Source organism: Suillus bovinus, assembly GCF_016758785.1.
Source record: "Suillus bovinus strain UH-Sbo-P2 chromosome Unknown EDB93scaffold_3, whole genome shotgun sequence".
Lineage (NCBI taxonomy): Eukaryota > Fungi > Basidiomycota > Agaricomycetes > Boletales > Suillaceae > Suillus > Suillus bovinus.
This window is the reverse complement of record NW_024542059.1, coordinates 407,691-433,257: the sequence shown is the minus strand read 5'-3', so window position 1 is coordinate 433,257 and position 25,567 is coordinate 407,691. Positions and strand designations below refer to the sequence as shown.

Sequence of the window (25,567 nt, the reverse complement as noted above, 5' to 3'; positions counted from 1 at the left end):
TCGTGGTGGTCAGAGAGAAAGACGCGGTTTGTGAGGCAGGAACAATTGCCGCTATCAAGCCTCGAGGAAAGAACCACCTTACAAAAGGAAACGGGTCCCGTGACCGTCGCGTCCGAGTCAGGCCTTTGCTTTCTTCGATTGATATCCTTTTGTTCCACTCCTTTGACGGATTTTTAAATTAAAGCAACTGCTCTCACTCGCCACAGGCAGCTCCCAGAATCATAAAAGAAATTATCCTCAAGAGTCGACCAAGGATAATCCCAGCTCTGTGGCAAAAATAGTGCGTCTGCAACGAGGCAAACCGCTAAACCAACGTGGGGTACATATTAATGTGCGGCAGCGTCTAATTCTAGGCGAACAGACTAGGAAGCCTAAATGCAATACCAAGGCAGGGGGTCACGGGCGTAACTGAATCGAGATAGACTTGTGAAGAACACGAGTATCGGATCTTATGATGAATTTATCAGGGATCTTAGCGGCGCGAATGGTTTCACAAGGCATCAAAGGCGATTGAAACGCACTCTTGAGACGTTGTCAACGGTTCCGCCCACACGTTCAACCGGTGCTGTAGCATTTCAGACTGTTGTACATAAGACAAACTCTCAGGCCGAGAGCTTAAAGAGTCAGAACAAAGTCATTAATATGATGGTTGCTAGTCTCATCTCATGCAACGCTGGCACATAGTACTCGGTGGTATTACATGCTCTCTCCGAGAGAATTATAAAGTCTTCGGATGGCAGGCTGGAGGATGGCATCGCGTTGTTTGTTCTTGTTGAAGCACGTGTATGTATCGGAAACCGCGACACCCGTCAGCACCAGCTCGCCTGGGAGTCCACCGTCAAAATCGTTTTGATCCCAGTAATCCCCTGGAATCACGCATAAACGCGTTTAACTGTCTTCGTCATGCCTGAGGGTCAGATTTTTAAGGTGCTACTACTTGCTATCCGTTAACCGCCCTGCACTGACCTCATCCATGTGGCCCATAATCTCAGGCAACTTACAGTGGGATTCCCGTGTTCGAGATGTGAGTCGTTCGTTCCACATTCAAGTCTCAGCCTCATTCATGGCTACGCGCCAAGGATGTGCAAGGGCGTTGCTGTCATGCGCCGGCGCGCTGACTCGTGGCTCAACGCGACTCAGATCCTGAAAGTCGCGGGATTCGATAAACCTCAGCGAACCCGTGTGCTCGAGAGAGAAGTACAGAAGGGCGAGCACGAAAAAGTTCAGGGCGGGTATGGCAAGTACCAAGGTAAGCCATCTCCGCGATTCCTTTTTTGTGATCACTTGAGGAAGATGCTCCACTACAGGAACGTGGATACCTCTTGAACGAGGTCTCGCTCTGGCAAAACAGTACAACTGTGAAGCTGCTCTGCGCCCCATCATTGATTTTCAGCCAGCAGCTAAGAGCCCGCCTCTGGCTCCTAAACACCTTGTCTCTACAAGTACAGCGGCTCGTCCCCCGCGTCGCACCGCTGCAGAAGCAGCGGCTGCCCTTTCTGCTACTTCTCGCTCGCGTCGGAATGTTGAACCCCAAGTTGAATCCGACCATGAAAATTTATCCGTTCATGCATCAGAGGATGGATCCATGACATCCTCACCTTCCCGCGGCTCGTCAAGTTCACGCACTCCCTCACCCATAGGAAATACATTTGGATCGACGGATGCTACTAGAGACCGTCGCAGTGGCAATCGTCGAAAGCCGCCACAGCGCCACATAGATGAACGCTATGATGACGAGGGTTCAGAAGTTGAATCCACGCAGCCTAACGGCGCCACCGACCCACGCGCATACGCAGACCAAATCCTCGAGTACTTCATTTCTGACTCGAATCAAGTCCCCCAGGTTCTCATTTCTCCACCGCCTGATTTTGACCCAAATACTGCCATTGATGACGATGGTCATACGGCATTGCATTGGGCCTCAGCAATGGGCCGCCTACGTATTGTCAAGTTATTGATCACAGCGGGCGCAGAAATATTCAAAGTAAACAAAGCAGGCCAGACCGCGCTCATGCGAAGTGTCATGTTTGCAAACAACTATGATGTGCGGAAATTTCCCGAGCTGTACGAACTTCTTCATCGTTCCACACTCAACATCGACAATTACAACCGGACCGTGTTCCACCACATTGTCGATGTTGCAATGTCAAAGGGAAAGACACATGCCGCGCGGTACTACATGGAAACAGTGCTTAACCGCCTAGCTGACTACCCAAAAGAACTCGCGGATGTCATCAATTTTCAAGACGAAGACGGTGAAACTGCGCTGACAATGGCTGCCCGGTGTCGGAGCAAGCGTCTCGTAAAACTTCTCATTGACCACGGGGCTAATCCAAAGATCATCAACAATGATGGCAAGAGCACTGAAGACTACATTCTCGAGGACGAACGTTTCCGTGCATCTCCGGGCCCAACCTCACGCCTCTCATCGATGGCCTTCCGCAATGCTCAAGCGACTCTCGGTCCCACAACCTCCAATGCTGTGACGTTGGCCTACCCTATGAATGGTGATAAGCCGCCTCTCCATCACTCTGTCGCAGCGCAGAAGGCCAGCACGCGCTGTGTCAATGACATCACGAGCATGCTGGACAGTCTCGCCTCGTCATTTGACCGCGAACTGCAAGAAAAAGAACGTGACATGACACAAGCACATGCACTCTTGCAGAACATTCAGCAGGAAATTCTAGAGAGTCACCGCGCCGTAAACCAGCTCAAAACGAAAGCGGAGGGACTGCAGCTAGCGAAGAGTGTGCTTGTAGATTTGGAAGGACGGTTACTCGACAAGATGGGGAGGCGGTACCGTCTTGGCTGGGAGAAATGGGTAAAGGATGAGGAGAATCGCGAAATTTTGATACGGGACGCTGCTGATGGAGAGTTGATGATCACAGCAGCGACGGTGCCTTACCGGACGGATGATGACATTGAGGAAGTTGCAGAGCCTGGGAAGGACAAGGGGAAAGGGAAACGAAAGGCATTACCCCAAGAGGAGGACATATCAGACCTGTTGGCGCTATATGCTGACGTGCCTACGGATCCGGAAGCACTTCGAGCTACCTGCGATGCCTTACGAGAAGAGATTGGGCTGCACAGGAAACGAAGGAAAGATATGTTTGACGAGCTGGCGTCGTTCCAAGCAGAGGCGGGGACTGGGGGACGAATGGCTGATTATAGAAAACTGATTGGGGCAGGGTGCGGTGGAATGCAGCCATCGGAAGTGGACAACGTGATTGGGATGTTGCTCGAGGTGATTACATTTTTTCGAGTATTGGCTATATGTCTCACCTTTTCTGCTGTAGACACTAGAATCGGAGGAACCCAGCGCTTCATCGACAGCATGGAGCGGGTCCAAAGCTGGGCCGATGGGCTGACGGCTAGATTTGTTGAGGCGTTGGTAATTTATGACATTCTTCTCTTGTAATCATACCGAGCCTTTATTGCTGGATCTCAACTTCAATACAGACCGCGAACTCGCGTCTTTCTGCTGGAATATGGAAATTTTTATCAAAATTTTCCCTACATGTGAAGAACCATGTGGAGACTACAGTAACATTGATGTTGCCCTGTGATCCTGATCAGACAAAGACAAGCAGTGGCAATGTGACTACTTTGCAGTCATTAGTACTAATGCCAAATGAAATATAGAAAAACTAGTTTGCATTTTTAATTGGATGAATATAAAATATGCCGAGAATAAGCGAGTCGGGGGTTGGTGCCAACACTGTTACTAAGTTGATCTTAGCTAGAGTCTGGCGGCTTGAGGAGGCCTAAAGGTTGCTTAGTCAGCTAATCACTTTTCCTCAAGTGGTCAACGCAGTGCTCAGTCTCGGACTCGATGTCACTTACCCGTATACAGGTCCAACGAGCTACTACTGTCTCGCCATGGACGAGAGATTTTCGACATCTTCTCCCTGTCCCGAAACACTTCCAAAATAGACAGACATGGTTCGACCCCATCACAAAGGCCGTACGCGTCAAGGACCGCATAAAATACTGGAACGTCGTTCCAGGCGATCAAATTTGCATACGTGGTGACACACGCAAGACCATCCACGAGGTTCTCAGCATAAATAAATTTACCAACCGCGTCTATTTGAAGGGTGCCAACCTCGTGCGTAGCTAATTATACTGACGGTACTGCACTGGTTTTTCGGTGCTGACTGGATGGTTTTGTAGCACGAGGGGAAGCAATACAAGACCCCGGTCAACCGTAGTGTGCACTACTCAAAATGTATGCTTTACGTGGGTGAACAACTGCTAAAGGCCACCTCACCTGGTGAGCAGCCCAAGGCGATCTCGTAAGTGTTTGCACCTGTCCGTGTCCTTGCTTTTGACTGTATGTTGTCCACAGTGTGTTTGCGAGACGTATTAGTGTGCGAAAACCTCATTGGGATCCCATTCTCTACCGCTGGAACTGGAAGCGTCTGGTGCTCGCTACCGATCCATATACCTCGGAGACAAAGATCGAACTTGCATGGCCTCAACCGGAAGAGAGAGAACACAAAGAACGTCAGACACTCTTATTTTGATTTGAATTTATTTTCTGACCTCAAGGTGATGTAGCTAATCCATTGTTGGACACGACGCCTGAGGCGGTTCGGGAAATAACGTACAAACCACCCGTGTTCTCTCTATCCAAGTTGATTTCCCTCAAGAGCGGCACAACTGAGAACGCGTACCTTAGGACACTGTTCAATCCTTCCGCCGTTCCTTTCGACCCATCATCGCCGATGGAGGTACATGTTGTAAAGGAACTGAGCAATCCTCATAGCAGAGCGAAGAAGCAAGCGCGCTGGCAGGCTGCTATGAAGCGCAAGAGCACGCTTTTCAAGAAGTTCGTTGCCCAGGAACTTGGGCATCTCAATGGCCGGAGTATTCGTGATGCACGCGCCGAAGCTGCTTTCAAATACCGGCAAAGGCTAGAAGAGGAGAGAAAGTCAGAAAAGAAACGGAGGTGGTTGACCAAGGACCGTCTTGCGAAGATGCAAAGAAAGTCTCAGCGCAAGGCAAGGAAGGCGGAGAAACAGAAGGAGAAGCTCAGCCAGCTGGTCTTGCGGGATGCGCCAAACCAGTTTATTCCTGGCAAGTCTGCGAGGAGATAAGAGGCATGATATGGTGTTGGGGGATGCTTCTAGCTATAGTACACGCTTGATTGTTTATTCAACTGCTGATTAATTGCTTCCCCGATTATCTCAGATATCTGGATCCCTGTGGCCAGAATTACTGCTAATTGTGACGGTAGAAGTGACAGAATCACCACTTCTGCGACTTGACAACATATATTAGATGAAAGAGCATCAGCGCGTCGTGCACATCCCACTGTCCATCATTGTGTGAGGTGCTATCAACCTAGCATGATCTCGTCCTCAACAGATTTTGGTGAAACTCTGTGACCTCGGTCGATATACTCCAACTCTGCAAAATCATTCTTGGTAATACTTCATTTCCGTCAACCAGCACTCACTCTTATTCCAAGGCTTCTTGCTCACCGTGACGATAGCTCAAGTGCTGTGTCGATCTCATCAACTCACATTTGAGTGATATAGATTCAGGACCTGCAAGATCATCACCATTGCCCATACATACAAGATTGGCTTCCAGATCGACCGAGTCAATGCTTATGTTTCACGTGAGAGTAAGGTAGTTTGGGAGTTGGTTGTCATGACCTTGGAGGCGAAGATTATCTGGCCAGTGTTTGCAGGACCAGTACTAGTAGTTACAGTATGGCACCCAGATTTGTTGTCAACCTTCTCGTCACAGAATGAAATTGTTTGTTGGTTATGAAGGGAGATAAATTTCTACTCTAGTACTAGTGACTCTACGTAAGGAAGTGCAATTGGTCCAAATCACTACTAGACTCGTGACCAATTATGTCTGTCTAGCCATCGATTATCTCTTAGACATCCCAACCTATGTGTTTTAACATCATTCGCTGTGATCCCCGCCTTCGTCTTGTGATTTGACCCAGGCGGAACCGGCCGCCGCCGCTATGGCCCGAGGCCCCTCATTAATTTGGCAGAACCAATGGCGGACTTCTGCCCACAACACTCGAGCTCTGATTAATGCAAACGTGTGAGACCTGCTTCAGAAGGCCAGGTTGGCAGATTAATGGAATAAACTAGAGGACCGGTAGGACCGGGCTGGCACTTGCCCTGAGCCTTCTGAACAGAATCGGATCCGAGCACTTCTTTCTCGTTTCCACCACGCCCGTCACTGCCGTCAGCGCTGTTACATTCATAAACACAAGCCGCGAAGCCTTTCTGACATGAATATTCATGCGTCTGCTATAAGTTCAGACGTCGGAGGCGGCATGTCTAGATCTCGTATAAGCACAGAAGTCGATCACGACGACCCGGATATTTCACACTCACCAGATATGCATGGAGATGCTCGTATACGCTGGGTATATTTTATGCTAGGAGCCGCTACTCTGCTATCATGGAACGGTATGTCTATAGGAAGATATGGACCAGTCAATAACTGATATCTTCCGCCAGCAATGATCAATGCGAATCCATTCTTTATGTCCCGACTGTCGGGTTCACCACTGAGGACGTCATTTAGTTCGTATTTGTCCAGCGTCTTCACCGCTAGCAACGTGATTACATTGGGATATGCGATTATGACCTCGAAACAAGTGGGTACTGCATGCATGAGGACGATTCTCTGACCATGGCGTACCTTTTAGTCTTCCCCTTACAGGCGCGCCTTCTGGTCCACTGCGCTCACCTCAGCTGTCGTCACTATACTGTTTTTGACAACGTTCCTCCATCCTAGCCCAGTTCCATTCTTCTACTTCATCATGATAAGCGCGTTCTGCTTGTCAGGCTGTGCTTCTTATCTATCGAACTCAGTATTCGCCGGCGCAGCACTCTTTGGCGCACCTTACATGCAATCAATGATGTCTGGCCAGGCCGCAATAGCTGTTGCTGTCAGTAGTGTGCAAGTCATCAGCTCTGCCATCTCAATTTGGGGAACCAATTCACTGGCTCCAGCCTTTAATGATACCGACCCTGATGGTAAAGCTGAGGAAAAATCTGCGCGCATATTCTTTGGAATTTCTGCGCTGTATATGTTTGCCACGCTTCTTGCATATAGGTGGCTAGCATCATTGCCAGTATATGCGACAACTATGGGAGCTCTCGAGGATAACGTCAAGGCCCGAGTTGTCTCAGACGAAGTTGACGAACAGCAACCTCTCCTGCCTGCGGCGCTGTCAAGTGCAGCTGAAGGCAACCATATTTTCCGTATTCTCCAGAAGAATTTAATTTATAATTTTTCTGTGGGATTTGTTTTCACTGTGACTTTGGTATGTTTTATGGGAATGTCTGCCAGCGTCATATTCCTCACCAGCGTCTGTAGGCTGTTTATCCGGCCATCACTGTCACTATCAAACCGACGAATCCGAATACTCATCCTTTACTGTTTAGTGCTGTACACTTTTTGGTGTTCAGTTCCGGTGACTTTGTGGGACGATACATGTGTTCCTTCCCACAAGTCATAATCTGGTCGGCTCGACGTGTTTTGGCTCTAAGCCTCCTTCGGACCCTGTTTATCCCTGCGTTCCTTCTATGCAACGTGGAACTTTCACTCCATGTTACGCCGTTCATCAGCTCTGACTTGGTCTATATGCTACTCTTGGGTGCTCTGGGCGTGTCGAACGGTTATGTATCCACTTTGTGCATGTTAGGCGCGCCCTCGTTGGAACACAATAGGAGATTGAAGGGTCGGAAGGAAGATGTGGATGTTGCTAGCACCGTCGCAGCTTTCTGTCTGATTGTGGGATTAGCTGTTGGCGGATTTGCGAGCTTTGGAGTGAGGGCTATTATCTGTAATTGCGACCCGTTCACGTCTTAGACTTCAGGTTGTCGCCTATGCGCATACCTGTGATACCATGGAATGATTTAGGACTACAATTGTATTGAACCCATGGACTGACTAAGCTACTCCATGAGGTAAGATAACGCGGACCTGAAGTTTTCCCAGGTTGATGTCACCCCTGGCACGGAGGAAGCCGACGAGAAGTACATGCGTTCCCAACTAACACGACGTTTCTGTGCTTCAAACGCGCCTAGGACGTGTCATGACTTCAGGGTCTCCAATAATCATGTGACACGGAAACCTTCGCATTATGGAATCGATTGGGGTCCCAGGGAACAACATACGTATGGCTCTGTCCAAGTAAACTCGCTTGAAATATAATTTAAATAATAGTACGTAATGTCAATGAGCTACTAGTACTACGGCGACTGAGTTCGATGATATCGTATTAAATTCATACCCTTCCATACCCTACCATACCATGATTGGTCTGGCAGGTTCTGCAAGCAAACAGGAAGCGGAGAGGCATCTCGCTCCGGAGTCATTCATTTCCATAGAACAGCACTCCTCGGGTTATATTCCCCTACATTCACTTCACTCTCACAACACCCGTTCGTCTTGCATCAACCGTACTGAACCCATTAACTAACTTTTTCATGTCAATAGGCCCTAGCATGATGCCACAGGTTTCAACCACCACAAACTCGGGGGCTGTTTATCATGCTCTCCCACCAGCCGCGGGCGATGACGATTGCGACACCGAACTCGAATTGGCATTCGATGATCCTGGAAACTTTGTCGTTGATCAGGTTGTCGATAGTCGAATATGGTGGATCTACTTCATGCTAGGCTGCGCGATCCTCCTCCCTTGGAATGGTGCGTAACAATACTTATCTCTCCGTCTCTGGAAACGCGTTATGGTCCTAAACCATGTTTCTTGTCCAGCAATGATTACCGCCACCTCGTTCTTCTTGTCTCGCTTGGCTGGCTCACCATTGAGAGCAACCTTTACCTCATATTTGACCACCACTTGCAACGTGTTCAATATATTTGCCCTGGCACATGCCACGGCGACTTCGAAACAGGTTGGATCCTGATTTCTTTCTATAAAGTCTATATCACGTTGACCATCATATTGCTAGTCATCACCCTCTCGACGAGTTTTCTGGTCTGTCGTATCAATCACACTCACCATCGTTCTCCTGTTCTTCAGTACCTTTGGACACTACCAACCAACGACCTTCTTTTTCTTTGCAATCCTATGTGCTATATCTTTGGCAATATGCGTCTCATACCTTTCCACGGCTGTCTTCGCTGGAGCTTCCCTCTTCGGGGCTCCTTACATGCAATCTATGATATCCGGCCAGGCTGCCATAGCTGTGGTTGTTAGTGTGGTTCAGGTGATCACATCCACCTTGTCTGTGTGGGGTTCGACACCGGAAACAATTGCCGCGTTCATATCGAACAATGGCACTAAAGACGGGACGGCAGAGCAGGATTCTGCCCGTATGTTTTTTGGAATATCCGCATTATTTATGGTAAGCACCTGCGTGGCCTATGCCTGGATGGCACGGTTGCCAGCCTACGAGGCCACTGTAGGTATTTTGGAACAAAAAGTCAAGCTTGAAGCGGCAGGGGTCGATGACACGGGAGGGCTCGTCTTTCGCGATAGACATCAAGCAAGCCTTGAAGAAAGAGATCAAATAATACGTGTATTCAAGGCGAACATCCTCTATGAACTTGCTCTTGGATATGTCTATGTGATCACTTTGGTGCGATAACTCGATTCATTACCTGGCTGCGAGTTAACTCTTTGCTTTAAGACCATCTTTCCTGTTATTACAATTACCATACAATCGACCAATCCCAATACCCATCCATTGTTATTCACCGCCATTCATTTCTTGATGTTCAACCTCGGCGACTTCTTTGGACGATACATCTGTTCTTTTCCGATATTAATAACGTGGTCCACGACACGCATACTGGCGTTCTCGATCGTCCGTACCTTGTTTATCCCCATCTTCCTTCTGTGCAACACGGTACAGGGCCCTTCTCGTAGCCCACCCATAATTAGCTCCGACTTTATTTATATGCTCCTTGTCGGTGCTCTAGGCCTCTCAAACGGATACCTTTCTACGCTCTGCATGCTGGGTGCATCCTCTCTGGAGCACAACCCACGATTGCGACAACGTCGTGAAGACGTCCCCATTGCGAGCACCGTGGCTGGTTTCTGTCTTGTCGTGGGTCTTGTAATCGGGGGTTTTGGAAGTTTCGGGGTGAGAGCTATTATTTGCCAATGTAATCCTTTCGTAGATTGAGCGCGTATACCCTAAACCCATACATACAACGATATACCAAAATCCTATAGTACGATACTACAGTGGATGAGACGATTCGTATCACGACAGACTGCTACTGGGTGCTCCTGGAAGACGAGGGGCTAGATCCTTTGCCTGTGATGTTTGCCTCCGTCGTCGGTGCTCCGAGACTCTCAGGGCAAATATATCACGATGTAAAATATACTTCTCGTGGGTGGGCTTTGGTGATAGAGAACCCGACGTGGGCAAAGATCCCGGCACCTTTGATGACTTCTCTGACTTGCCGTCATCCTCTTTCTTTTCACCTTCGCCGGCTGTTTTGTCTTTGTCTTTGTCTTTGTCCTTATCCGCCTTCTCCTTCTTGCGTTTCTGCTTCTCCTCCCACTCCTCCCTGAGCTTCGCGATCTCCTCAGCACTAATTCCTATCTTGTTATCGCTCTCCAGATCGAGCACGCGGGTAGCGAACCCATGGTCTGACAGGTGAACCGTGCATGTATACAGAAAATCGGAGGTATCTATCGTGGCGAGCACGGCAGTCGTTGGCTTATAACAGATGTAGCATGCTTTCGCGGTCGCTGTGATCTAGTTCTGATTTGGTACGGATAAAACATCGATGGATTTGCTGGAACATACTCGCTTGTAGTAAAGATTCGGGAACGACATGGTCGCAGCAGCAGCTTAGCACGTAGCGGGGGATGCTGCTGATGTTTGTGAATTCAGCTGTGATCAAAAAAAAAGTCGGTTTGATTCACAGCATTCAGAGATCGATGCGGAAAAGAAGACAAAAAGGATCTTGGCGCCGGAAGATGGTGATAAGAATATGTCTTGTCATGTGCAAGCGATGTGACGACAACTGCCAGTGCAGCACCCCGACTCAAGTGACTGAATTTCTCCGGCCCGGCGGCCAGCGACATAAAGGAACGGAGCCACCACGATCCGCAAAGTCACCTTTCTCACTCAGACGATCATCATCATGAGCACGGTCGGTAAGCCCATCACCTGCAAGGCTGCTGTTTGCTGGGGTGCTGGTGAGCCCCTCAAGATCGAGGAAGTTGAGGTTGCACCCCCGAGGGCTAATGAGGTCCGCATCAAAATCTTGCACACCGGTAAGGAGAGGGGGATCTGCACAGCCATCTTATCCGCTGATAATAGCGATCTTGTAGGTATATGTCATACTGATGAGTACACTCGCAGTGGCAAGGATCCTGAGGTGTGCTTAGAGTTCAGTCGTGCGGTGATCTGAGCTCATCCGAAGCATCGCAGGGTCTCTTCCCCGTGATCCTTGGTCATGAAGGTGGAGGTGTGGTGAGTCAGAACACTTGATACTGTGCCTATTACTTCATCGCTCTTCCGCGTTCTCCAGGTTGAATCGGTTGGTGAGGGCGTCACAAGCGTGTCAGTTGTGAGTCCCAACCATAAGTACACTATAATACCTCTCCTAAACAACCTTTGCCAGGGCGACCACGTTATTCCGCTTTACACTGCTGGTGAGTCGGCCCCTGACGATTCTGAATTCCCTGCTCAGTCTGATTCACCAGAGTGCCGCGAATGTAAATTCTGCAAGAGTGGGAAAACCAACCTGTGTGGAAAAGGTTAGACTCCCGTATCCTGTCGAAACACACGAGTCTCACGATCATCGTGGTCAGTGAGAACAACCCAAGGCCAGGGCCTGATGCCTGATAGCACCAGCCGCTTCACGTGTAAGGGTCAAGCCATCCACCACTTTGTATGTATCCCAATTCCTGTAGCATCTGACGGTATTGATCCGTTCGAACAGATGGGAACTTCAACATTCTCGCAATATACTGTGGTGGCAGAGGTTCTCTGTCGTCGCTGTGAACAAGTCTGCGCCTCTCGAGAAGGTCTGTCTTCTTGGTTGTGGCATCACCACCGCATGGGGCGCAGTTGTGAAGCAGCAAGGCATCAGTATGTGATCATTAAGGTATTCCTGCTGTCACTTATACAGTACGCAGAGGGCTCCAATGTCGCTGTTTTCGGATGTGGTGCCATCGGTCTCGGTGTCATCTCTACTGCGTCGGTCGTCGGTGCTTCTCGGGTGATTGCCGTCGACACGAACCCTGCAAAAGAGTCTTGGGCAAGGAAAATGGGTGCCACTGAATTCGTCAACCCTATGGCGCTCCCGGAGGGCAAGCGTGTCCAGGATTACTTAGTCGAGATTACTGATGGCGGGTTGGACTTTACCTTCGATGCTACTGGCAATGTACACGTCATGCGTGCTGCGCTAGAGTCGTGCCACAAGGGCTGGGGTGTGAGCACCGTCATCGGTGTTGCTGCCGCTGGCCAGGAGATATCGACACGTCCGTAAGTGGTCTGGCGTTTTCTACAGTGTTTTTGTGTGCTGAAGGTTGTAATAAAGGTTCCAACTGGTAATGATCAGTTGAAATAGATGGTCAGCTGTGACTTATGGATGTATTCCAGGTTACTGGTCGCACATGGCGAGGTACTGCATTCGGAGGAGTAAAGGGTCGCACCGAGCTTCCTGGTCTCGTCGAAGGTGACTCGATTTTCAATGCTTTCAATTCATGCCCTGAACAATGTAATTTACCATCCAGACTACTTGCAAGGCAAGCTCAAGATCGATGAATATGTCACCCACCACCGCAAATTTGCGGAAATCAACGACGGTTTCCACGACATGCACGTATGTAACACCCTTCCTTATAAGCTCGACGGAAGTATAACCTTACTTCTAGGGCGGCGACTGTATTCGCTGTGTTGTCAATATGACGGAGTAAAAGGATGAGACCAGGGGTATCCACGAATGGTAGTCTTGCAACCTCGAATAACTGTTGAACACGAAGTGAAAATATCATTAGCAATTACGAAGCTCAAATAGATTTTTGGGCAAAGTAAATAATTCTGGTCATCGAGGTATAAATGCAGCATTAATAACTACTCTTGAGCCACCCATGAATTTCAAAAAAAGCACTACACACCACTGATCATCCGTCTTCCCCTGTTCCTCCCGGACAAAGCCGCCCAAAGTAATATCAGGGCTGCATTGACCTCCCTCCGTCTTGTAGCCGTCTTCTTCCACGTCAGTCTCAGCAACCCGAGAACTGCCAGCGAGAATGATATGTCAAGGAACAGTCTCCGCACGACAGTGAGTACTGGAGACCGGTTCTCGTTCCGACCAAAAAATATAAGAAGCTGTTTCACTGATACTACCACCCGTGACAATGGCTTCAGAACGAACGACCACATTCCCATATCATCCAAATCCCATTCCAGTTCTTCAGGACGATTATCCGTCGGACTGACTCTCCCGGAAGAACCTTTCGGGGGAAGCGAAACTGTGGATCGCTGTGGATGCACCACCTGGGACTCGAGCATATCGAGCCGTTCCGTTATTGCAGCCAGGTGGGTCTGAAGATTTTCGACGGCATGCTCCAGGGGCAACCGTGAGGGTGTTCGTATAGGCGCTTCAGCGCCATAAAACCGGCCCACTCGGAGGGAAAGAGCTGACTGAGTCTGCGGTGCATACTCGGGCGACTGGTATGTCCCAGAATAGTGCCCTGATAGAGGGTATACGGGTGAGGATGCTATTGGTACTGGTTGAACGAAGGCGGATTGCGTCTGGTAGGTGGGCATTGGTTGCATCGGTGGAACATTTGTGAGTCCAGATGGCGGCGACATGGCAAGCGAGCCGGCTGCAGGAGTACGATATCTTGAAGACATGGAAGAAAGTGGTCTTGGCTGTTGAACAGGCTCACGCACGGATGGGAGTTCGTGCGGTTCGTCGCCTGATTCACCATTTTCAGAACCCGAGCCATTGTCCTCTATAACTGCTGACTGTGCAGCATATTGAACTCCTGAACGGGTAGAGGAAAATAATTGACCAGGAATTCGATGAATATCGTTATCTGAGGTACCGGAGCTTGACGACTGTGAAGTCAGAGACCTCTGAAGAGAATCTAGGTGGAATGTATCGATTTAGCACAGGGAAAGTTTGACGCTGGACATACGGCTCTTCACGAGATTTGAGGGGTCACCACCATAAGACTGGAGTTCGTTCATGAGGTCACGGGCAACAGTCTTGTCCGAGTATTTACTTAGAACCTATACTGAAATTATTCTTGGGCATCATGGAATCATCTTAGTTCATACCTTCAGTAGAGCATCCACGTAAAGCCATTTGGCTTCATATAAATCGAGATCTTTATGCTTTGCCCATGCGTCCCTGTAGCACCCGTTAACATGTGATAACGCGACAGTGAGGAACTTGAGCATGGACCGACCACTTTGCCCGGCTTAGCATATCCCACATGCCTGGACGACCGCCCTGAACATTTCCAACAGTCGCTGTGCATAGCAACATGAGTAAGGAGGTGCTCTAAAATATCGTGTGAGCCACCTTGCTTGTACAAGCTGGTAATGAAAGTCAGTAAGCAAAGGTGAGCTTGAAGAAGCAAAGTCATGTAATGAACGTACCTATACATTGTCAGTTTCTCCTCATAACCTGTTTGTATGGGCCCAGTCTTTGGGAGGCCCTGCACTATCTCCACTGCCCGATCGAATTGCGCATCGATAAGTTCACGCGAATCCATCCCAGGAAATGGTGAAACAGAAAGGGATAAGCTTGTAGAAAATGGCGCGTGCAACAAGTTCACAGAATAGAGTACTTAAGGAAGTGATGGGAAAATTATGGTGGTGTCTGTTGTATGCCTGCAGCGTCACGGTGACGCAAACCGGCCTCATACTGAGCGCTTCACAGGCCACATGCTGGTTTTCGGAACTCGCCGAATGCACACCGGCAATAATCACGTCGCGGCAGGCCGACTCGGTAAATAGAACAATATTTTCCTTCTTTCGCAGTCTGACTATGTAGGAATACATAATATTGGGTAACTAGCGTGACCCATTCAACGTTCAAGTCAGCCTCACCTAAGGCGAACGCAAGCTTGTAGAAGTTGTTGGTCGTGAGCAGCGTTTAGCGTCATGCACTCAGTCGCGGCTTGTCAGTAAACAGAGCGAGATCACTTTAGACCCACTTGAAGCCTTCGCAATAGTCTTTCTGCCCCAGAAAGCCCAACCAGCATGTTTCATAGTCAATATGAAGAAAGCCCTTGAACATCATTGCAGAAGGTTAAGAAATCCTTTTATTCGGCACATTTCTCTCAGTAGGATTAGAGGCATAATTGTGGTGGATAATTGGCCCAAGGCTACTTGGGCCAGCGTGAAAGCGGCATTCCAAATAACTTGAAGATTAGATGATTTTACATGAATTATTCCAACAGTCCCCACGGAGGCGCAGCCAACTAAACTTGAACTTGAACGCCCAAATGCGAGTCAGTATGAAGGCAAGCCTGCGCGGTATTTCTGGAAGCTGAATGAGCATAAACTCAACAACGATGGATGCTCTGGCGTACATTTTAATTGGCTAAGATGAACCTGTTGACCATTTGTATTTCAATGAACCACTGATTTTCTCCTCCCGCTCACTAATTTGTTTGCCTGCATACACAGGTAAATCTGTGTCCGCTTCTCTTGGTAGATACGAGCTCACCTCTCCAGTATAGCTTTCCCCAAGCCTTTCCGTGGTTCCCCTCGAGCTTGAGCCGCGTCCGTGTTACCTGCCAGTAGCAGTTTCTTATACCTTTCTCCGTCCAACGGATCTGGTGCACGCGCTGGCCAACACCAGCTCCAGGGGCTCGAGAAAGCACCTGGTAGAGGTTGGCAGGAGTTGTTCGTAGAGATGGGGGAAGGGTACTCGGTAATAGGCCCTGAATAGCGCGAGCTGCTCGTTCCATGTTGACGGAAGAGTTTAAGCAAATACTAATGGAAATTATATATTACATCCGGTCTCCCATATATATCTCCCACGCTGTTCTACCTCTTCACCACATGCTACTGCATTCAGTCAGACAAGCAAGGCGCGTATGGTGTCGTTTTCTGAATGTTCCTTTGCAGTACTCGACGTCTAGAGCGACGGTTGAAACCGACAAGTACGGTATACCACTCACGCCCACCTGGTCCGTCCAGGAATTATTATCTTCTTATCCAGCTCCGTCGATATCACCAGCCACATTCAAACGATTACATGAACTGTCTGCATTATTACCACCCGAAGAGGGTACACCAGAATATGTAAAGCTAAAGCACGAACTCGAGGAGTTGATCAGGCTTGTGGAGGCAACGAAGCTGATCGAAGTGGAGGACACGGGCAATGTAGGCATCCCAGACGGGCGGGTAATAGCAGAAGGGTGTGGGGTACCCCTCGACAGAACACCACGCGAGGACGTAGATGTGAGGGGCAGGGATCTACTTTCATATGCGAGCCGTAGCGTGAATGGAATGTATGTCGTCGAGACAGATCGCTCCAGATGATTCACTCTTGGAGAACACACAAGTTCTACAGTCGCGCCCCGGTAATGGTTTTGCACCATTGTATAATCGAGTGAGTACGATCTTGACAGGGCCCACAAAAACGCTGACATGTATAGGAATCACCAGACATCCACGCAGCATTCATCCTCGACATCACAAGCAGAACTAAACCAACGCGTAATTGGCATCGATTCCGTCACAAAAAATAGGCCTCCTCTCGTGGTAATACAAAGGCAGCATATTTGGTGTGATATGTTACAGCGAGCCGTGCCCACCTGTAGAACCGAACCCACCTGCTCCACGTAATGTTTCATCGAGGTCCTGCTGGATGATCAATCACATAGCTAAGAACGTGAGTGAGCAATACGCACGTTCACTTCCATAACCTCAGGCGTATAAATGCGCTCGATGATCAGTTGAGCTATCCGGTCGCCTTCTTCGACTACGCACCCGATTAGCAACACATAACAATCAGGTTTACTCCTTTACGAACCTTGGAAATCTTTGTCTGAGAGATTGAAAAGAAGAACAAAGACGACACCTCTGTAGTCCGCATCGATGACACCAGCACCCGTATCGATCATGAATTTCGATGCTGAAAGGGAATCACTAGTCAAACACTACATAGCACACAAAATACGACCTACCGAGACCGCTGCGAGGTGCAACTCGCCCATAAGTGCCCACAGGAACAGCAATGGAAAGCTGAGTGTCAACCAGTGCCTTACCGTGCGCCGGAATCACTTTTTTCTCTGCGCTGTATTGTATTTCCCGGTCAAATTACTACGCCTGTTTGTCAACTGCGCGTTACCTGTATAAATCATACCCCGCAGCTAAACTCGACCCTCTAGTAGGAATCCTGGCCTTGTCAGAGAGTCTCTTAACTAGTAACTGCAATGAGGGAACAGACGCGTCGCCATCGGCGCTATCGGACACAGACATCCTGCGTTTCTTGAGTTGCGGTGAGTCAATGCCCATAATGTTGCAGTTGTGCTTTATGAAAGAAAAAGCGCGTGACGAGACGCGTCGGAAGTATATTTCTGAGTTTCAAAAGCGTGTCAACTCCGCCCTTATTACCATCTCGTACTTTGATGAACAACTGGCATGGTCCGACATGGATTTGTCGCAACTAGAACTCCCTATCACAACCTACTTTGCACGAAATAAGAAGGACAAGAAAGGGGCAGAGCTAACCAAGAAGAGGAAACTCTCGGTGGCTGCAGACGACTGTAACAGGGCAGCAAAGCGGGAGAGGGGGGCAGCAGTCTCTGCTGATGTGCATAAGGGTGTTCGGACTCTTCGGAGCAGCGCCAAACAGACAAAGAAAACCAAGAAGCAAATAAAGGTTTTTACTTCGAAGTCTCCGGTCTCATCGACCTCTAGTCGGAGAGAGAGCGCATTACCACCCGGACCATCTCACGATGTAGTGGTAATCGACTCATCACCCCAAAGGCCGGTTGCAGGCAGCTCCCACTTGACGAAGGGCACCTCAAACACTGCTTCCAATAGAATAAATACACCAAGTCTCACCGGGATCAAGGGACCTTCGCGTCTCACTGGTGTCCCAGAACAGTCTCTAGCCACTCCTCCCCCAACAAACCAGACGAAGAAGCGGACGCTGGGAATAAGCACTGCGGTGATCCAGCCTCACTCTCCCAGGACTACCCCCACTATAGTTCCTGCCATTGTGTCCTTGCCTACTCCGGTTACCAATGTACGCAAACCCAGCAATGTGCATGTAATGTCCGGTCTGCGCACATTCGTTGATCCAACATCGCTATGCAGAGCCAAGAATGCTTCCGACCCTCTTATACCACCGAGCCCCTCTGCGCCGCTCATTAAGAAGCTTACTGTCCCAATAGACACTGACAGAGACACCCAGCCAAGGAAACTCACGGGCGGCTCCAATGGGAGAAAGCAAGTAATAGATCCTGACGACCCTTTTATCTGTGCATCCCCAGACAACGAAGTGGTCCATGCAACCCCTGCGTCTTCTCCAGATTTACCATTTAAGGATCTGCATTCTGCTCCTGCTGTAGTTGAAGAACTCGTCCCATCATCACAAAGTCAGTACTTGCTTGCACTGGATGCAACACCTAGCCACAGACGGATAGCAAAACCAATACACTACGAGCCTGTCCCAAGCTCACAGTCGCAGGAGGAGGGAGTGTTGAGCATGACATCTTTGTCCGATGGCTTGCTGCACAAGTGGTCGCTAGCGAGGTCAGCAAAACATGCTCAGGTCACATCCGTTACTTACTAGTAACTTTCAGAATTGAAGCCAATCTCCCAACACCGCGTCCCATTGCGCACGTTGCTCATAATAGTCGCAGCGAGCGCAAACCACTGCACCAATTTACCCTTGGGTCAAGTCCTGCTACATCCCCCGTTACTTCTCCGTCGAAAGAATTCTCTCGTGCGTTTATTGCGACCAAGTCTCCAAGAAATGGAGTCTCGTTCGTTGCATTTCCGTCTCGCAGCCCTTTGAAAGGCACTCCACGCCGCATTTTAGACAAGATCTCGCCTCTCAAGAAGCCCATGAATGGTCCAGGACCTATGGAGAATGTTTGCCCTGTTGAGGACGATTCTGTCACAGAGCCGGAGTCAGAACCAGAAGCACTCAAACCTGCTCGAGATGATGACTCCGAAACCGAGCCCGAATCAGAAGCAGAAGTACTCAAACCTGCTCAAGATGACGACTCTGAAACCGAACCCGAATCAGAACCGATTGTCAGGTCCCCAATAGAGATCGCGAACCGTAAACAGGAAGACGTGGCCCAGCAGCCTCAAGCAACTAGAACTTCCATATCACATTCAAACCCATCTACCAAATTTTCTCCCTACAGGAAGCGGTATACACCCGATTTGTCATTCACTTCCTCACTGGACGATTTAATGCAGCAGGGCGCTGGAATGAGTGTCCCAGTGACACGCAGGCCTTTTTTATTACCTTCAAGGACTCCACCGCCGGCGGTGAGAGATTTCCTCAATATGTTTCAGGGCGATGGAAGCTACCCTGACGATTTCCCGGAGTCCCTGCGTTGTTAAAAGTTTAATCGCGTATTGGTTAGCAGGGCAAACAAGCAATCGTTGGATTAATATGTACATGGACATTGGTTGAATCACTTAAGCATTGGCGTTATTTATTGTCCGGTATACAAGTTCAGTAGTCTACTAAGTCCATCAGGTCAAGCTAAGCGTCAGACGCGATCGTAACAACAGAAGACCTTTCCATCATGACAACTGAAGCTTCGTCCTTGGCTTTTGGTGCAGTGGATATGCTGGGTTGAAGAGTGACCTCTGAATCGGTGATGAGAGGCAAACCCGAGCGTTCCCGTTGGATTGCGTTCGCACTCCTCTCAGCCAGCTCGCGTGCAGGACCTTCATCGTCCATGACCTTGTCGCCGAATACCTCACCAAGGTCTTCCAGAGTATGGTGGGCAGTTTCAGGATAGACGAACCAGACGATGATGAGAGATATGATACAGAAGCCGACGAGGACGAAGTAGTAGCCTGCATTGATAGCCTTGAAAAGCGGGGGAGTGATGAAGGCGACAATGAAGTTGAAAAACCAGTTGGTGCCCGTGCTGAGCGACATGCCCTTGGCGCGAGCACGGAGAGGGAAGATTTCGGCACCGAGGAGCCAGGGGCCGGGGCCCCAGGTGGCACCGAAGAAGAATAAGTATAGACAAACACCTGGAGGGGATGAGCTTTAGCGCATGTTTTGCTTGCAAGTGAAATGACGTCATACCAAAGAAGATAGCGTCAGCAGCAGAGACTCTGGCAGCTCCCAGAGGAAGACTGTCCGCGTAGTATTGGAGACCACCCACAATAGAAAGGGATACGGCCAGCGCGACACTTCCAAAAAGCAAGAACGCCCGGCGTCCAAATTTGTCGATCAAAAACATCGCAGGAATGGTTCCAGAACAGTAGATCAGAGCACAAGCACCGGAGTAGAGCAGGGAGCGGGAAATTGTGAAGCCAGCACGAGTGAGGTTGGATGGTAAGAAGTACAAGATGGCATTGATCCCATTGAGCTGAGCGAACATCTGGCAAGTGATACCGACGATGCATCGACGAGTGTATTGCGTAAAGAGTTGATGCCAGGAAGCCTGACCCATGTGTGCCTCGAACTCAACAGCGGCGATAATCTCAGCGTAGGTGGCCAGAATTTTTGGGTCTGAGACGTTTCCAGCGCCGTGCAAGTCTGCAAGGGTTATCAAAGCCTCCTTCTGGAAGCCATTCTGGGCCAGCCAACGGGGTGTCTCTGGAAGGTAAAACGTCCAGAAGACGAGAACAAGTGCAATAGCAGCCTGTACGATGTATGGGCCACGCCATGAGATCTCGGAAGGCATGGCGAAGAAGAAGCCATATCCGACCCAAGCGGAAACAGCATAACCGATATTGAGGCAGATATATTCGATACTGACAAACAGACCGCGGGCATGAGCAGGGGCTATTTCGCACTGCAAAATCGGGACAGTCATGGAGAGTATACCAACACCTAGACCCTGGATACATCGGCCAGCGATAAGGGCTCCGAGGTTTGGGGCAAAGATCTGGATGAGAGCGGCAATGAAATACATGATACCTCCGATACGGACAGCCATACGCCTGCCAAGAAGATCACAGAGGTAGGCAGAAATGACTGAAGCCAACAGCGCTGTTAGGTTTAAACAAGAAACGGTTATAGCTAGCAACAGGGATGTTTTAGTGACTGGAGAAAAAGAAAACTTGAGTCAAACCTTGTAGGAAAGGATCCACGCCGGTCTGGCCGGCTTGTATCTGCGCCATAGTAACTTCCTTGCCAAACATTCGATGAATAAAGGAAGGCTGAACCTGAGCCGATGCGATACTTCCTTGGCCATAGCCAAACATAGCGTCGCCGAGAGATGCAAGGGCGGACGACATATAGAGTAAAGGCCTCCCGACCATCCATTGCGGATAACGAGCAGTATAGGTCTTGGGACGAAGGAACATAGTAAGTATCGTTGTCGATATGAAGTAAGAGCGAATAATTGTAGTGGAAAGGCAACCTGCACCTGTTAGATAGTAAGTGAATGAAAGACTAGCTAGCTAGCTGGGGTTGAGGGGGTTTTTATATGAGCCAGGCTCATTGGAAACATGATGACGCACTGGGCTCAGATGTCTCAGACTGGTCACTGACATCCGATCCAAGTGCAAAGGCGAATGTTTTGAAAGCCAAATGAGCCTATGCCGACGCCAAAGAGCACTGGAGGAATATGCGGCATCAGTGAACCTCTGTGAACAAATGAGAAAGTTATTTAAAGCAATGTATTGTAGAGCATCACAACAATCTTCGTATATCTGCTGACTGCGCTTACATGAGAATATTTAGCATTGTCGAGCAAAGACGATTTTACAATCACGCCATCCTGGTTAGGCTTCACGGTGGCCAGCCTGGCGTATACTACCACGGATAAACGAGTGGTGTAGCCAGGCTGGTCGATCTCGGAGTGGCGTGGCAGGGCGGAGCGAGGAGTTTGAAATTTGATAGGTGCCGGTCGTGCCGAAGGTAGTTCCGATCATGATATAAGGTAGACTTTGCGCAAAACCAGCAAACCTCACGTGATAAAGCGTGATAAAGCGTGACAAAACCATTGATCCTGTATACGAAGGGAAACAGGACTAGTTTAAGAAAATCAGAGATGGATACATTGTAGAGGATAGCTCTAACTACAAATCATCCATTCCCGATTGTTTGTTAATGCCGTGTTGAGAGAGAAGATGTGTATTCTTTAGTCTACAGAGGTAATCAGAGTTCCACTAAGTCCAAATTTGAATGACCTGCCGCCATGCATGCCGTTAGCGATGTCCGGAGTGTCACTTCCACCCTCTTCACTACCAGGATGCCCAAGCGCTCATCAAAGGTGCGCTCGGCCCTTGAAAACCTTGGGCAGTATGCAAAGAAGAGGAAGGTTTCAGCACAAGCAGACAAGGACAAGGAGAATATTGGACATACTCAAATATTCTGAGTCATTGAAAACTAATGCCTTCTTTTTTAGTGCCCTACAGTAGACACAACCATTCCTGTATCAGCCTTGCCTCATGAATATAGACCACTGGCAGACATTCAGTTGTCTGTTGTCACTAAGGAAACTCTGGACATACCCATGGAAGATCAATCAGACTCGAGCTCCGAGTCAGACTCAGATTTGGACCGTGACCATGACTTGGATTCTGACTGCAATGAGATTGAGCATGGACCAAGTGAGGGCTACGAGATGTTTGAGAGTACGAGGAATTATGATAATCCTTGAGTTAGTTCTGTCCCTATCGCCAGCATGTGGAGGTAAGCTAATCACGGTTTCACACGATCTTGAAAATGAATCATTTTCTCACTGCACAGATTTGCGATCAGATCACAGCGCTTTATGGATGCTTATCACAAAGGCCTAAATGGGAGCCAAGCTGCTTGGGCAGCAAAGAAATATCGTGGACATCATGTTCTTCCTGATTCAATTCTCACCGAGCTCGATGCAGCACTTATAATCTAGGTAAAATTTGTTTAGCATTTGCATATAGTATACAACACATACATATCACATACATATCATCTACGTTATCATCAAACTACACTACTACTTACTTACTCTTCGCAGTTTATCTGCACTGTCCATAATGGGATTTCTCGGTCTTGAAAGGATTACCTGTCCGGCCAACGTACATGTCACACCTTGGTCACACCACGTGAGGTTTGCTGGTTTTGCACAAAGTCTACCTTACTACTATCCCTTACAGTCATTTCGTGACGGTCCACTATTTCGTGAGTCACACTCATGTCACTAATAACGAACAGTCACACTGGCCAAATTTACACTCCATTTGGCAGACTCAACTTGTGAATTTCGGACAGCTGATTAGGATGCTATACGACCTAGCAATAAACCTGCAAGCTATAGTACGTATGAAAAACATAGAACTAAGTGCGAATCATTACTGCTGTGTAAAATAATGCTGTTGGAATGTATGTGGATGAGCTGGTAGATATTGATACATCAAAGGATTATGAAGACCATGACTTGCCGGATGTGTGTGTTGACCAAAAAAATATGGTGGATGTGGTGCAGGAATACTGAAGCCAGTGTGGGATGGCGGAGGAGTGAAATGTGGTGGTAGTGCTTGGGAAGAACACCCAGTGCTCACCTGTTCATGGATTGCAGCTACAATGAAACATGCTGTCAAATTTAATGTCTGACATTGGCAGCCATGGCAGGTGACACTGAATTGTGAGTTTTGCAGGTGTCACACTGAAAACACAATCTCCACCATTTCTCAATCATTTTGTTTTGTTTCACTTGAATTATGCTAGTATAATATGTAGAACATACCCAGTGAAGTAGCTTAGCAATTACTTTAAAATTGAGTGCTGTAGATAAAAATCACAAAATAGTGGACCATCATGAAATGACCGTAAGGGATAGTAGCACAAGTTATGCGTCCAAATCTGCTCTTGCTCAGATTGTACACTATGTTAAGTTTCAACAATGAGTTCTGTATGACCTTTATTGCTTGCTGCTCGAGATACAATTGAGAATCTACCAACAGACTTTACGAGTGCCCTCTCAACAACATAACACCAGCAAGTTCACAACTCAATGTTCTTTCCCAAGGATCACAATGTCCAAAATTGTTCCAGCTCAGATGCCTCATATCATTACTTTCTGCAAGACAGGTTGTACTTTGAGCTGTGACAGGCTCTGGAAAGACCCTTGCTATGATTCTCCCTCTACTCCTTTCTCCCAACAAGACAGCTATCACTGTCACACCTTTGAAATTGCTGCAGTGAGATCATGTACGCTAAAGATACAACATTTTCACTCACTCAAGGCATTGAATTTGACCTTGTAAATAATAGGTCCAGGAGTTCAAGTAGTATGGCATTCCCTCGATTGCCATCAATCATAATACTCCAAATGATAAGACTTTCTGGAGTGTATGTGCAGTAGCTGTACACTCCTAGATGCATTAACATGATTTTTTCCCACAGTGTGTCTCTGCAGGAGCTTACTGTAACCTCCTTATTGCACCAGAGCAATTTTTCATTAACAAGGCTCATTTTATTATCACAGCTGGAGAACCCAAGGCAGGGGAGAAGGTCACATTCCATGTAGCATATGGCAAGCTCATGAAGGTACTGGTGCAACTTCCACTTGGCATTCCTGTTGCTCTTATCTCAGCAATTTTACCACAGCTGATACTCTAGTGAATTGTTAAATCACTGAATCTTTTGAAGGTCGTCAACTTTTCTATTGACTTTGTTGAAAATACAATACAGACACTTATGGTCTTGGCATGCTGATGTTTTTGCTCTTTTACAGCTCACACTGTCTGCATAGCTGACAGAAGAATGCGACATAGCAATAGAGTGGCTTCTTGTAATGGCTCTGTCAATGATATATTGAGATCAAACAAGAGGAGTAGTTTGGGGGTGACACCTTTTGATGACATGCAAAAAATGTTCTTAGTGGCTTCCATCTCAGCATCAACCTCATCAATGACCATTGCATTAGCAAGGAGTCATAAAATGATATGAAGTTGCTCACTTGCTTGCTCATCCATGTCCAACACATTCAGAAATTACACAAGCACCTTGCTTCAAAAGAAACCATCTCTCCAACTTGCCATGGAGGATCTTTTCGAGATTGAATACAACATGAGTTCCATGACTGTCATCCGCAATCCACAAAGTATTTTGAGGACATCAAGAATTTTTCCTTCCTTATTGAGGCTGGAAGGATTGATTATCCAAGCCAAAGGTTCAGGTTGCTGATACATCATCACAGGTAGGTATAATGCATGGAATGGAATCATTTTTATTGTCCTAATCAATGATTAGTGCTCTGGCATGATGTACTGTTGTATTTAAGAAGATACTGTACTTTTCATGGTACAAACGAAAGAGTTTGCATTATTGACAAGTAGTAATGTTACCCAAAGTGGCACACCGGCATCTGCAAAATTTCAAACTCCTTGCTTCGCCTGTCAAATCTCTCTGAGATCAACCAGTCTGACTACGTCAAATAATTAACATCTCAACAGTAGTCTAGACTGGTCAT

At 48.1% G+C, this 25,567-nt stretch overlaps 12 protein-coding genes across 12 annotated transcripts; 7 read left to right on the top strand and 5 right to left on the bottom strand.

Annotated features, from left to right (window-relative positions):
* Positions 1-768: 768 nt before the first annotated feature.
* Positions 769-3,802, top strand: EDB93DRAFT_1117284 (apses-domain-containing protein). Its single transcript, XM_041448375.1, is given in 6 exon segments — positions 769-927; positions 993-1,024; positions 1,080-1,249; positions 1,308-3,244; positions 3,297-3,497; positions 3,508-3,802. The coding sequence occupies 5 exon segments, from the start codon at positions 904-906 to the stop codon at positions 3,366-3,368; spliced, it is 2,235 nt and encodes a 744-aa protein (XP_041312711.1). The 5' UTR covers positions 769-903; the 3' UTR covers positions 3,369-3,497; positions 3,508-3,802.
* EDB93DRAFT_434938 (uncharacterized protein) lies at positions 3,746-5,357 on the top strand. Its single transcript, XM_041456359.1, has 4 exons — positions 3,746-4,108; positions 4,174-4,295; positions 4,349-4,506; positions 4,561-5,357. Exons 1-4 carry the CDS (start codon positions 3,833-3,835, stop codon positions 5,097-5,099), a joined length of 1,095 nt encoding a protein of 364 aa, XP_041312710.1. The 5' UTR covers positions 3,746-3,832; the 3' UTR covers positions 5,100-5,357.
* A 427-nt stretch (positions 5,358-5,784) lies between these two features.
* On the top strand, positions 5,785-8,213 carry EDB93DRAFT_1117279 (nucleoside transporter-domain-containing protein). Its single transcript, XM_041448374.1, has 4 exons — positions 5,785-6,443; positions 6,495-6,634; positions 6,686-7,306; positions 7,360-8,213. Exons 1-4 carry the CDS (start codon positions 6,263-6,265, stop codon positions 7,852-7,854), a joined length of 1,437 nt encoding a protein of 478 aa, XP_041312709.1. The 5' UTR covers positions 5,785-6,262; the 3' UTR covers positions 7,855-8,213.
* A 282-nt stretch (positions 8,214-8,495) lies between these two features.
* On the top strand, positions 8,496-10,139 carry EDB93DRAFT_1076224 (nucleoside transporter-domain-containing protein; the record flags this gene model as incomplete). Its single annotated transcript, XM_041445218.1, has 4 exons — positions 8,496-8,694; positions 8,764-8,903; positions 8,961-9,590; positions 9,642-10,139. 4 exons carry the CDS (start codon positions 8,496-8,498, stop codon positions 10,137-10,139), a joined length of 1,467 nt encoding a protein of 488 aa, XP_041312708.1.
* Positions 10,140-10,179: 40 nt separating this feature from the next.
* On the bottom strand, positions 10,180-10,982 carry EDB93DRAFT_434777 (DUF1742-domain-containing protein). Its single transcript, XM_041456358.1, has 3 exons — positions 10,892-10,982; positions 10,773-10,840; positions 10,180-10,721 (listed from the first exon to the last, which is right to left on the bottom strand). Exons 2-3 carry the CDS (start codon positions 10,800-10,802, stop codon positions 10,221-10,223), a joined length of 531 nt encoding a protein of 176 aa, XP_041312707.1. The 5' UTR covers positions 10,803-10,840; positions 10,892-10,982; the 3' UTR covers positions 10,180-10,220.
* A 130-nt stretch (positions 10,983-11,112) lies between these two features.
* On the top strand, positions 11,113-12,895 carry EDB93DRAFT_1237754 (chaperonin 10-like protein; the record flags this gene model as incomplete). Its single annotated transcript, XM_041451456.1, has 14 exons — positions 11,113-11,245; positions 11,303-11,349; positions 11,403-11,444; positions 11,503-11,541; positions 11,596-11,626; positions 11,678-11,731; positions 11,786-11,865; positions 11,917-11,958; positions 11,984-12,065; positions 12,113-12,457; positions 12,555-12,556; positions 12,579-12,654; positions 12,713-12,801; positions 12,854-12,895. 14 exons carry the CDS (start codon positions 11,113-11,115, stop codon positions 12,893-12,895), a joined length of 1,104 nt encoding a protein of 367 aa, XP_041312706.1.
* On the bottom strand, positions 12,632-14,843 carry EDB93DRAFT_1117262 (ACBP-domain-containing protein). The gene is made up of 6 exons (XM_041448373.1): positions 14,592-14,843; positions 14,515-14,528; positions 14,399-14,462; positions 14,268-14,340; positions 14,126-14,219; positions 12,632-14,074 (listed from the first exon to the last, which is right to left on the bottom strand). The coding sequence occupies exons 1-6, from the start codon at positions 14,705-14,707 to the stop codon at positions 13,089-13,091; spliced, it is 1,347 nt and encodes a 448-aa protein (XP_041312705.1). The 5' UTR covers positions 14,708-14,843; the 3' UTR covers positions 12,632-13,088.
* Positions 14,844-15,241: 398 nt separating this feature from the next.
* Positions 15,242-15,921, bottom strand: EDB93DRAFT_1325060 (uncharacterized protein). The gene is made up of 3 exons (XM_041455026.1): positions 15,667-15,921; positions 15,530-15,614; positions 15,242-15,479 (listed from the first exon to the last, which is right to left on the bottom strand). Exons 1-2 carry the CDS (start codon positions 15,908-15,910, stop codon positions 15,541-15,543), a joined length of 318 nt encoding a protein of 105 aa, XP_041312704.1. The 5' UTR covers positions 15,911-15,921; the 3' UTR covers positions 15,242-15,479; positions 15,530-15,540.
* Positions 15,922-15,983: 62 nt separating this feature from the next.
* Positions 15,984-16,614, top strand: EDB93DRAFT_434533 (uncharacterized protein). Its single transcript, XM_041456357.1, has one exon. The coding sequence runs from the start codon at positions 16,005-16,007 to the stop codon at positions 16,485-16,487; it is 483 nt and encodes a 160-aa protein (XP_041312703.1). The 5' UTR covers positions 15,984-16,004; the 3' UTR covers positions 16,488-16,614.
* Positions 16,615-16,742: 128 nt separating this feature from the next.
* EDB93DRAFT_1076287 (dUTPase-like protein) lies at positions 16,743-17,465 on the bottom strand (the record flags this gene model as incomplete). The annotated part of the gene is made up of 5 exons (XM_041445224.1): positions 16,743-16,808; positions 16,859-16,929; positions 16,981-17,082; positions 17,135-17,244; positions 17,299-17,465. 5 exons carry the CDS (start codon positions 17,463-17,465, stop codon positions 16,743-16,745), a joined length of 516 nt encoding a protein of 171 aa, XP_041312702.1.
* Positions 17,466-19,607: 2,142 nt separating this feature from the next.
* On the bottom strand, positions 19,608-21,580 carry EDB93DRAFT_434525 (general substrate transporter). Its single transcript, XM_041456356.1, has 3 exons — positions 21,233-21,580; positions 20,239-21,180; positions 19,608-20,183 (listed from the first exon to the last, which is right to left on the bottom strand). The coding sequence occupies exons 1-3, from the start codon at positions 21,465-21,467 to the stop codon at positions 19,681-19,683; spliced, it is 1,680 nt and encodes a 559-aa protein (XP_041312701.1). The 5' UTR covers positions 21,468-21,580; the 3' UTR covers positions 19,608-19,680.
* A 1,269-nt stretch (positions 21,581-22,849) lies between these two features.
* On the top strand, positions 22,850-23,005 carry EDB93DRAFT_1075937 (uncharacterized protein; the record flags this gene model as incomplete). Its single annotated transcript, XM_041445192.1, has 1 exon — positions 22,850-23,005. A coding segment is annotated over one exon (156 nt), but the record flags the coding sequence as incomplete, so codon positions are not given.
* Positions 23,006-25,567: the final 2,562 nt, after the last annotated feature.

Coding starts and splice junctions, on each gene's coding strand:
- EDB93DRAFT_1117284 (XM_041448375.1), top strand. CDS start 904: ATGCCTGAGGGTCAGATTTTTAAG. Junction 1,025..1,079: donor GGGATTCCCGTGTTCGAGAT/GTGAGTCGTTCG, acceptor CTACGCGCCAAG/GATGTGCAAGGGCGTTGCTG. Junction 3,245..3,296: donor TGATTGGGATGTTGCTCGAG/GTGATTACATTT, acceptor TTTCTGCTGTAG/ACACTAGAATCGGAGGAACC.
- EDB93DRAFT_434938 (XM_041456359.1), top strand. CDS start 3,833: ATGTCACTTACCCGTATACAGGTCCAACGAGCTACTACTGTCTCGCCA. Junction 4,109..4,173: donor ATTTGAAGGGTGCCAACCTC/GTGCGTAGCTAA, acceptor ATGGTTTTGTAG/CACGAGGGGAAGCAATACAA. Junction 4,507..4,560: donor AGAGAGAGAACACAAAGAAC/GTCAGACACTCT, acceptor AAGGTGATGTAG/CTAATCCATTGTTGGACACG.
- EDB93DRAFT_1117279 (XM_041448374.1), top strand. CDS start 6,263: ATGAATATTCATGCGTCTGCTATAAGTTCAGACGTCGGAGGCGGCATG. Junction 6,444..6,494: donor TACTCTGCTATCATGGAACG/GTATGTCTATAG, acceptor ATCTTCCGCCAG/CAATGATCAATGCGAATCCA. Junction 7,307..7,359: donor TTGTTTTCACTGTGACTTTG/GTATGTTTTATG, acceptor CAGCGTCTGTAG/GCTGTTTATCCGGCCATCAC.
- EDB93DRAFT_434777 (XM_041456358.1), bottom strand. CDS start 10,802: ATGTCGTTCCCGAATCTTTACTACAAGCGA. Junction 10,722..10,772: donor CGAATCTTTACTACAAGCGA/GTATGTTCCAGC, acceptor AATCAGAACTAG/ATCACAGCGACCGCGAAAGC.
- EDB93DRAFT_1117262 (XM_041448373.1), bottom strand. CDS start 14,707: ATGGATTCGCGTGAACTTATCGATGCGCAATTCGATCGGGCAGTGGAG. Junction 14,341..14,398: donor ATGCTAAGCCGGGCAAAGTG/GTCGGTCCATGC, acceptor CGGGTGCTACAG/GGACGCATGGGCAAAGCATA. Junction 14,220..14,267: donor ACGTGGATGCTCTACTGAAG/GTATGAACTAAG, acceptor ATTTCAGTATAG/GTTCTAAGTAAATACTCGGA.
- EDB93DRAFT_1325060 (XM_041455026.1), bottom strand. CDS start 15,910: ATGGAACGAGCAGCTCGCGCTATTCAGGGCCTATTACCGAGTACCCTT. Junction 15,615..15,666: donor GGGAAAGCTATACTGGAGAG/GTGAGCTCGTAT, acceptor CTGTGTATGCAG/GCAAACAAATTAGTGAGCGG.
- EDB93DRAFT_434533 (XM_041456357.1), top strand. CDS start 16,005: ATGCTACTGCATTCAGTCAGACAAGCAAGGCGCGTATGGTGTCGTTTT.
- EDB93DRAFT_434525 (XM_041456356.1), bottom strand. CDS start 21,467: ATGTTCCTTCGTCCCAAGACCTATACTGCTCGTTATCCGCAATGGATG. Junction 21,181..21,232: donor CGTGGATCCTTTCCTACAAG/GTTTGACTCAAG, acceptor CCCTGTTGCTAG/CTATAACCGTTTCTTGTTTA. Junction 20,184..20,238: donor TGCTGACGCTATCTTCTTTG/GTATGACGTCAT, acceptor CATCCCCTCCAG/GTGTTTGTCTATACTTATTC.